This window comes from Aquarana catesbeiana, linkage group LG02 (genome assembly GCF_042186555.1).
Source record: "Aquarana catesbeiana isolate 2022-GZ linkage group LG02, ASM4218655v1, whole genome shotgun sequence".
Classification (NCBI taxonomy): Eukaryota; Metazoa; Chordata; class Amphibia; order Anura; family Ranidae; genus Aquarana; species Aquarana catesbeiana.
In genome coordinates this window covers 578,301,873-578,312,215 of record NC_133325.1, presented here as the reverse complement: position 1 = coordinate 578,312,215, position 10,343 = coordinate 578,301,873, and the positions used below count along the sequence as shown (strand labels likewise).

Here is a 10,343-nt window from a genome sequence, read left to right as displayed (position 1 = left end):
ATAAAGCATCAGTGAAGAGGAGACACATTTTTCCCATATTAACTCTTACAGGAGAGAATTTCCCTTCCTAGGGGTAGATTTCATCTCACTTCCTGTTGTCTCCTTCCATTTGCAAGTAGGAGTCGTTTGTAAGTTGGATGTTTGAAAGTAGGGGCCTGCCCTATATACTCTGCAGAAATTGGGGCCTTAGGTGTTGGTGTTGCCACAACACTGTAAGCCCTCACAGTTACTCTTGGTGGGCGCAGGAACGGGCCCTGCTATGAATAATTAGATCAAGAATTGTAATTACATGCCATTGTTGAACAGTGGTACAAAAATTGGGCCTTTGGTGGTGGTGGTGCTGGTGCCACAACACTGTAAGTCCTCACAGTTACTCTTGGTGGGCGCTTTAATGGGCCCTGCTGTGAAATATTTTATCAAGAATTGTAATTACATCCACCTGATGAACATGGGCAGAAAAATTGGGTCTTTGGTGGTGGTGGTGCTGGTGCCACAACACTGTAAGCCCTCACAGTTACTCTTGGTGGGCGCAGGAATGGGCCCTGCTGTGAAATATTAGATCAAGAATTGTAATTACATGTCCCTGTTGAACAGGGGCAGGAAAATTGGGCCTTAGGCACTGGTGCCCCAACACTGCAACCCCTCACAAATGCTATAGTTGGAGCGCAGGAATGAGCCCTGCTGCAAAGTATTGCATCAAAAATTGTAATTATACGCCCCTGTTAAACAGGGGCAGAGAAATTGGGCCTTGGCCACTGGTGGCGTTACCCAGAACCAAAAATGTTCTTACAAGCTATCAGCATGAAAATTGAGGAGGAAGAGGATTGTGACTCAGCATAACAGGATAGTCACTCAGCATCAGCATAGGCAGTCTTGAAGGGATCTCATTAAAAAAAATCAGAATTGGAACGTTGAATTTTTAAGTACTATTATCACTTTAAATTTGAATGTTAAGCACCAGTTACCAAGTTGGGTTGATCTACTATTTTTAAGAGAGATTTTGGCTGTTTGCACTACAAAGCACCCTTTAACACTGTGATAATCACCAGCTGTCCAGACCTGACACATATGAATTTTGGATTATTTATGCACTGAAGTCACTTTAATTTTAAGAATTGTTTATGATTTTATGTTTATTAATGGTAGTGGTCAATTAGGCTGATCAACCATTGCACAATTGTTTAGAAACGGGAACACATCTATTATCACTAAATAGCACAGGACTGCATTTTATATATAGGAATCAGACTACTTTAAATTAACAGCACCTCACTATCTTTCATCAAAGTTTATTTATTGATACATCTAGTGTTAAAAAAAAAGAGGCAAAAAGGACACCCAAAACCCAAATATATGTAGAGAACATATCACAAAAGTAACAGATATCATATCACGTGACTTGTAAGAGATCTGTGGCAGATCCCAGTCAAGGCATGTGATATCATATCACACTAGGTATCAATAAAGAAACTTTTTTATCTTTATAATTATGATTGGTGTACATACAGTATATGTTTTATCTCAACCATGGAGACTACTATTTAAAAGCCCATCTTCTACAATACTTTTCCTTTTCTAATTTATGCCGGGCTGATGTCCCCTGGGTGTGGAGTGTGTGGAACATGGGTTTCCCTCTCTATTAGGCCCACACTCTAACAAACTTTTGTCTCTTAGAAAAGGTTTTACTTTTATTAAGATTAAAGAGGAGAATGAAGGAGCTCCCTTTACTTCCTTCTGCTCCGACTAGGATTTTGGTCTGCAGATAACAATCAGTGTAAAATATGGTGGCAAACTTAATGAATAGCATTAAAATATACACATGAATTAAATGATAAAGAACTTTATTTCCTTTTTTTTTACTAAACCTCACAGTTATATGCAGATATCAACATTTTCAATCAATTGATATCGGTACATAAGGGCTTGTAAACAATGTACAGTATCTCTTAAATCATGCTTGTATACATAAGCAATCAAATGATTAAAAATAAGAACCCCAAATATATTTGATTGGTAGTACTTGATTTCAACTATGCAACCCCTATTACATTTATTGTACTGTCATTTTAAACCATCAAAGGTTATACAGCTATGCTTTGGTTACAAAAAAAGCCTTGGGAAAATACTGTGTTCTCCTGAATTTTACCAAAAGCACATCTCTATGCCAATAGTTCATCACGTGCCCACAGATAATAATGATCAAAAATAACTAAAAAAACAACAGATTCCCTTATCCACACAAACGGGGTGGATGAAGGAATCCTACCCGCTATGCTATTGTATTCCGACAATGAATGACAATTTTTCAACATTTCCTGTTCAACAGAAGCCAATTGTGAGAGCAGAAATGGCTACAGATAGATAGATAGTTCCATCTATGGCTAATAGAATTACACGGTAAATAAAATGAACAATCACAAGCAATTTAAATAGAAATCAAGGAATTACAAAGTCAAATGGGAATAAATAATAACATAAATGACATACAATTTACATAAATGTATAACATGAATACAATCATGTCAATACTTAATATATATGCAAAAAGTCCCAAACAGGTGTTATAGCAATTATTTAATTTATTGTATTCATTTAATTTTCCTGTAAGCTTGCCTAATATCTCCTTAAGAGTTTATTAGACAGATCACCTGGAGGAATAAAGAGAAAACTGTTAAGAGTGAAATGTTTGATCACAATACTAATAATACTAAATGCATTCATTTTTTGTTTTTTGTTTTAGACAAAACTCCTACCAAGTTATCTCTTGCTGTCTGTGTTCAGCTTGGGGAATATTCTTTTACTTCCTGTCCTAGAGACTCAACAGGAAATGAGAAGAAATCTCTCCAAAATGAATGGAATTCCCATTTTAGAGAATTGTCACAGAAACAGGTGTCTCCATTGGAGGATTTTTTCTTACCTATTGTTCTGATGACAACATGTTAAGCCTGAATTTCATTCACTGTTATTGAATGCCTATAATTGTTGTTTTGCCAGTCATGTACCTCATCTCCTTATATCTAAAAAAAATGCTGATCCAGCATCTAGCTGCCTGTACAATATAGGGCATACTTCATTGCAGGTAAGTGATGTGACTAAAGCTGTAGAGATCTGTTTAAACTTTAGCTTTACATCTAAACTTCAGTCGCTGTTACTGAAAGCGTACAAATAGGCTTATAAGCTGCCTACAAGCTTTCAAAAATTCTGGGGAAGGGGCCATGAGAATAAGTATGCAAACATCTGTTTTAGCATTTAAAGCAGATCTCTAGCCAAAATAACAAGCTAAACATGAAATGCCTATTAAAGCTTAAAAAAAACACAAGCTGTTGCTGCAATAATCACTCACACAAATGCAATAATTTGTGTTTGTATCCGTGCTGATATTTGGCAATCTTTAACCCTTCGAATATTTATATTTGAAAATGTAAAAATACCATTTCACATCAGCATATATTCTGGTCTGAAATCTGCTAAGAGCTTCTAAATAGCGGGAGGTGGAGGCGGGCATTTGGGTCACGTGACTGCTGTAATTGAGGAGATGGAAATAAAAGGTGATCCATAGAATGTCACTGGTCCATGGTAATTGGGGGTACAGTAAAGAAATGTACGGGACCACCTGCGACTGCTGTCCTCAGATTTGTGACCGCTCTGCGTAGACCAAGAGGAAGGAAGCAGAAAGGGAAGGAAGCTCCAGCTAAGAGTAAACCTCTTTCTCTTTTACTCTTCCTCTTTTACATAGGGCCGCATATATGCGTAGCATCTGCAGGAAGAGGTTAAAGTGATACTAAAGTAACACTAAAGGAGAAAAAAATAACAAACGTACACAGCAACTGCAACTTCTCAGGTCCCCACTGCCAGCACTCTGCGCTCCCCCCCCCCCCCAGCTGAGTGCCCCCATAGCAAGCTGCTTGCTCTGGGGGCATTTGTGCATGCTCGCTCCCGAGCCCTGCTCTGTGTGTCCATTGACCCGCTCCCTCCTATCTGGCTGTGATTGACAGCAGCAGGAGCCAATGGCTCCCACTGCTGTGCCTGAGCCAATTAGGAGGGAGAGAGCCAGCAGAGCAGCTGCACTCATGCACATCGCTGGATCGATATCAGGCTCAGGTAAGTATAAGAGGGGGGTGGGAGGGAGAAGCCACTGAATGGGCTGTTTTACAAGGTAATCATTTACAATCACTTTAATAATACCTGATTGAAAAGAACATGTTACCTTCTATCTATCTACTTTTCTATCTATCATCTATCTATGTCGCTGTCAGATTGTGTGCTCCCTGTGCGTATTTTTGCAGGAGCTCTGAAGAATATGTTGGAACTTACTTGTAAAGCCATGTGTGTAATAGTTACTTAATTACAGATCCAATGTTTGCCATCTTGGCACTGAAAAACAGATAAAAAGAGTATTTCATAAGAATCTTAAATACAGTAGGGAAAACATGATTCTTATTAGGATAATGGTGCAGTGCTACGTATCATCTAATCCTGTTTTACTTGCCTTGCTCTGACAACTGCTACCAGAAGCTCCATTATTTGAATTTGTGAATGCCCTGAAAGGGGGTGGATCAGTTTTAGGAATTTCTTGGAAACAAGCATTGTTCTCCAGCAGGCAGCTGTCAAAAAGGAACAGGTTAAAAGGTAAACTGTGATGTCATTGCGAAAATGAGAACACTTTATTTAGTCAAGTCAAGAAAAATGTATATGACACTGAACTAATGGCAGCCAGGGGAGAAAAGCAGCTCCAGTATATAAAGCACAAAAGTAGTCTTTTGTGTGTAACCATGCTTTACTTGATTCAGCCTGTGGTACCAGATCATAAATTTTATAGATAATACTGGCCTTAGCAATGCATTGTGGCCAAGTGCAGGATGTGCATACAGTAGATGTTGGTAAAATTTGATTTTTAGTTGTCCTTCTAATAGAGTTAATTAGGAAATAGAAACGCCATCTATTTTGGCATTTTCATTGTGTAAACTCTAATTTGGACTTTCTCTGGTTTGCTATACACCTCCATTGTATTCACTGCACATCTCCTCTACTGCTACTTAGCTTAAAGACAGACAGCTGTGCTCTAAAAATGAAAAATTAGATTATAAGTAGTTTAACTGTTTTCCTAGGGGAAAGCAAACTTCTTCAAGAGTTAACAAAATCGCTCAGAATTTTAGTTCTTAGGTTGGTCCCAGTTCTATTACAATCCTTAATACTATGCCAATGACTCATTTTGTAATAAATATATAGATGGCTTATGGCATGCCTCTACCTCAGTATATAATGTTGCAGTATGCAACCTACTTTTTGATTTTATAGTTGTCGAGGAAAGTTTGGTCTTCAGATGTGCCATTTCCAAAGGCAAACCAGGAATTAACCAGTATGACATGCTTTCTCGAATGGCTGTCTTGTGCTTCCAGAACCACACGAAGAGGTGTATTACTAGAGGAATTATATAGAGGAATGTATAGAAACTTTATAAGCCCAGAGTTGCTAAAGATAGATATTGTTAGTTTGATGTTTTGAGGGGCGTCAGGTGATATAGGGGTAGTTTGTGTGTCACTAGTAGGAGCACTTGTTGTGGGTGAGGTGCTATGAAGGGTTGAGGATGCCTCAGGTGTGGAAGTTGTGGTTGGAATTGTGGTTTCAATTGTGGTTGGAATTGTGGTTTCAATTGTGGTTGGAATTGTGGTTTCAATTGTGGTTTCAATTGTGGTTGGAATTGTGGTTGGAATTGTGGTTGGAATTGTGGGTTCAATTGTGGGTTCAATTGTGGGTTCAATTGTGGTTTCAATTGTGGTTGGAATTGTGGTTGGAATTGTGGTTGGAATTGTTGTATCAATTGTGGTTTCAATTGTGGTTGGAATTGTGGTTTCAATTGTGGTTGGAATTGTGGTTTCAATTGTGGTTGGAATTGTGGTTGGAATTGTGGTTTCAATTGTAGTTTCAATTGTGGTTGGAATTGTGGTTGGAATTGTGGTTTCAATAGTGGTTGGAATTATGGTTTCAATTGTGGTTGGAATTGTGGTTGGAATTGTGGTTTCAATTGTGGTTGGAATTGTGGTTTCAATTGTGGTTGGAATTGTGGTTGGAATTGTGGTTTCAATTGTGGTTGGAATTGTGGTTGGAATTGTGGTTGGAATTGTGGTTTCAATTGTGGTTGGAATTGTGGTTGGAATTGTGGTTTCAATTGTGGTTTCAATTGTGGTTGGAATTGTGGTTGGAATTGTGGTTTCAATTGTGGTTGGAATTGTGGTTGGAATTGTGGTGGGTTCAATTGTGGTTGGAATTGTGGTTTGAATTGTGGTTTGAATTGTGGTTTGAATTGTGGTTTGAATTGTGGTTGGAATTGTGGTTGGAATTGTGGTTTCAATTGTGGTTGGAATTGTGGTTGGAATTGTGGTTGGAATTGTGGTTTCAATTGTGGTTGGAATTGTGGTTGGAATTGTGGTTGGAATTGTGGTTTCAATTGTAGTTTCAATTGTGGTTGGAATTGTGGTTTCAATTGTGGTTTCAATTGTGGTTGGAATTGTGGTTGGAATTGTGGTTGGAATTGTGGTTGGAATTGTGGTTTCAATTGTGGTTGGAATTGTGGTTGGAATTGTGGTGGGTTCAATTGTGGTTTCAATTGTGGTTTCAATTGTGGTTGGAATTGTGGTTGGAATTGTGGTTGGGATTGTGGTTGGAATTGTGGTTGGAGTTGTGGTTGGGGTTGTGGTTGGGGTTGTGGTTGGGGTTGTGGTTGGAGTTGTGATTGGAGTTGTGGTTGGGGTTGTGGTTGGGGTTGTGGTTGGGGTTGTGGTTGGAGTTGTGGTTGGAGTTGTGGTTGGAGTTGTGGTTGTTGTAGCAGGTACTGGTTCTGAAACAGAAAAAAAATGTTACTTGTTTAACATAAGCAATGCAGTAAATACTTGTAATTTGACTTCACTTGATAGTTCAGCATATCCTAGTAATTAACCCCTAAGTATAGTATGTTGGGGCTGCCACTGCGGACCTCTTTTTTAGGAATATTAGTTCTCTGGCTGCCATTTTCATGCACTGGTTTCAAAGGGTCTCTGGCCTGGAAAAGGTATAAAGATCAGGAATTCTAATGCCGTGTACACATGAGCGGACTTTGACAGCAAAGGTCCGACGGAACGAATCCGCGGGACAATTCGATCGTGTGTGGGCTTCATCGGACCTTTGCTGTCGAAAAATCAGACGGACTTTAGAAATAGAACATGTTTCAAATCTTTCCGACGTACTCGAGTCCGGTCGAAAAATCTGTTCGTCTGTATGCTAGTCCGATGGACAAAAAGGGATGCAAGGGCAGCTATTGGCTACTGGCTATGAACTTCCTTATTCTAGCCCGGTCGTACGTCATCACGTTTGAATCCGTCGGACTTTGGTGTGATCGTGTGTAGGCAAGTCCGTTTAGTTGGAACTCCATCGAAAGTCCGTCGAAAAGTCCTTCGGAGTTCAGTCCCTCGAAAGTCTGCTCGTATGTACACGGCATAACACTTATTGAAGACATACTTGTTCTGAGTCAGTGAATCAAATGTATTAAAGTCAGACACAGCTAGGCAGCTAGCATCTTCAAAAGAGGGCCAACAATGGCAGTCACAATATTTTTTCAATGAAAATATCCCTTTAAGGGAACCTTTACTGAGGAATTCTGGAGGTTGTAAATGTTTACTATCTGGAAAATCCTAACTACTTGGCTAATCCAATGACAATAGTAGTCTACATATTGCTTTAACTCTACACACATACTTTAGAGACTGAGAACACACAGCAACTTATATCTAAAGTTTTTGTTGATGTCATTGCAATCTAACTTATTAAAATAAATAATTGATTTCCCTATGTAGGGCAGAGCAACAGATTTGCTTTTAAATAACTGTCCTTCTCCCCAGTTGCATACATTTACCTACCCCTCTTCCTCCTCTACCCTAGCTACTCCACTTGGCCACCCGAAATAAAGAAAGGAAACATTTTGTAAGCTATAAAGTGTGACTTGGAGCTTACGGAGGTCTGATAACTCTGCCCCCATCCCTACATAACAACGTTGGATGTCTGAGCGGCCAAGTACCTGCGCAGCCTTGTAGGAGGAAAATGATTGAGCCACATGCTTCCCATATTTGGAAGTAATAGGTATTTCTTCCTTGGGTATTTCTCTCCACTCGCAGCAAACAAAGGGAAGATAAACATGTACAACTGGGAATATTACCAAACAAGTGATTCTGCTGCCTTGCCCTGCATGAGTACAGGATCATTGTAGAGAAATGTCCTCATCCTGGATTCCAAATATATTACTCATCTTCTCATACTAAACACATATTGATTAGCCTTAAGCGAAGAACCCAGATTTTCCATAAAATACAGTATTGCTAGAAAACTTTGAGGAGGACACATGAAGGAAAAGAGCTGACTTGTTCTGGGGTGGGTTGGGTTTTAAGGGCTTTAAGAAATGAGAATGACATCAGTGTCTATCAAGAACTCATATAAAAATACTGGGTGAACTAACACTTTAATTACTACTACCTAATTATGGTTTGGCTTGTGCAGGTATTAGATGCTAAAGCAAGAAAATGTCAATATGAGAATGCATTCTTTCAGGTTCTGTTAAGAAACATGGATCACATTATGGCAAGTTTGTACATTGTCGTCATTGACCAGCAATTGGCACTTTGATAAAGTATATTTGTTTTTATAGTTGGAAAATGCATCACAAACTCATGTAAAAATGCATTGTAAATTCTATGGCCTGCTTTTGTCATACCTTTCTGATGCAAAAAAAGAAACAAAAAAAAAAAAGATGGATTATAACTGGCTGCATCTAGGCTACACTATGCAATGGAGCGTGAACTCTGCTAAAGACACCAGTCTACTGTACCCTGCAAAAGTCACTTTTAGTCATAGTACTCAAAAGTCTTTCATAATATGTTTAAAGTGCATTTTTAAACGCATGTATGTGCACAAGACCGCATTTTGGAAAGGTTTTTTTTTTGGTTTTTTTATAGCAAACCACTCACCTGTACAATAGACCGTATACTGTGAGCTTCCTGTAAACTTGTAAGCATAGAATCCTCCGCAATCTTTTGCTTGAATGTTCGGGCCCTGGGTTGGGGTTTTTGAATTAATCAGAAGAGGAACCGTTGTTATTTTTTGTGAAATATTTTTATGTGTCACGCCAAGAGAAAAAGGTTCAAGAGATCCACATTTCAGGTATCCAGCATTTAATTCTCTCATTCTAAAACCATCTGTATATTTAAACCACCCATAGTTATAGCGATCAGTCTGGATTATCCCAGTGGTATTAATCGTGTACAGTCTGATGGTTGCATTTAAGGTTTTAGAAGAACTACATGGATCAACACATTGTAACTTTCCATCAATTTTTACACAGTCCTTTCCATCCTCACAAGGATTGGTTGGGCAAGGAACATTTGCTTTGTAAGTACACAGGTAGATGCCATTTTTATTAATGCAGTTACTGGCACATATGTCTATATTGGTCTGGCATTCATTAATATCCACACACATTTTTGTCTTGTTACTCCAGGTGTATCCTGGCAGGCAGCAGGTATCATTACAATACACCATAGGTGTACAGTTAAAACCATTTCCAACATATCCAGAACTGCATGCGCATGTTACATAATCATCCGTTTTTGTGCACTCAGCTTTACTGTTGCAATAACTGCATTTTGTGGCAGCTGTAAAGAAAAAAAGATATCCCATATTAGATAACATCTACTGTATTGCAGATTTGTATTTACTTTTGATTCTTACTTTTAAATCCAGTGAAATAGATGTTTGTATCGAAGTAGACAAATAAAACATATAAAAAAAAATAATCAAATCACAACAAAAAAATTAAAGTGTGACCTAATGGCTAACCGAAGGAGTTCCCACATCAGGCTGACAATTCTGTTACTGCCATGATTTCTAGGCAAAAAAAACTACAAGAAATTCTAAAAAAAAAAAAAAACTTGTTTAAGGTAACTGTTGTGAGGCATAGAGCCAAACATACTGAAAAATCAATAACAACGTGCTGCTGAGCAATAACTTTGCACAAGCTCAAATTATTGCACATTAAAGTGTTCCTCATGTAGCCCCGCCAGCTTCCTTGGACTTTAGTTCTGCAACAGCACCAGAAGAGAGGAAGATGTGTCCTTCGTACAGGTAGGGTGGTTGGCATTTTGTTGGAGATTGGGGAGGACTGGGATTGGCTGTCTTTCTGGGGCTGGATTTTAGCCTTACCCGCTAGATTGACTGTGAGGGGAGCCCACACTTGAAAGCTGTATGTGCAGGGTAAAGGAGTGTCCTGTTTGCTAGGACCAAGAGCCAGCCTCCTGCACCTCACAAAGGTCATTTGTGTT

General features: G+C 38.9%; 1 protein-coding gene and 1 long non-coding RNA gene across 2 annotated transcripts in view; both read right to left on the bottom strand.

Annotated features, from left to right (window-relative positions):
- Positions 1–1,824: 1,824 nt before the first annotated feature.
- Positions 1,825–4,376, bottom strand: LOC141130024 (uncharacterized). The gene is made up of 2 exons (XR_012241951.1): positions 4,315–4,376; positions 1,825–2,648 (listed from the first exon to the last, which is right to left on the bottom strand). It is a non-coding gene; the product is annotated as an uncharacterized lncRNA (long non-coding RNA).
- An 83-nt stretch (positions 4,377–4,459) lies between these two features.
- LOC141127596 (uncharacterized) overlaps positions 4,460–10,343 on the bottom strand; it is a 74,666-nt gene continuing 68,782 nt past the window's right edge. Inside the window, exons 4-6 of the mRNA XM_073614206.1 lie at positions 8,994–9,677; positions 5,284–6,838; positions 4,460–4,604 (exon numbers count right to left, since the gene is read on the bottom strand). Of these exons, the coding sequence (XP_073470307.1) occupies positions 4,460–4,604; positions 5,284–6,838; positions 8,994–9,677 (2,384 nt within the window). The remainder of the gene's footprint in view (positions 4,605–5,283; positions 6,839–8,993; positions 9,678–10,343) is intronic.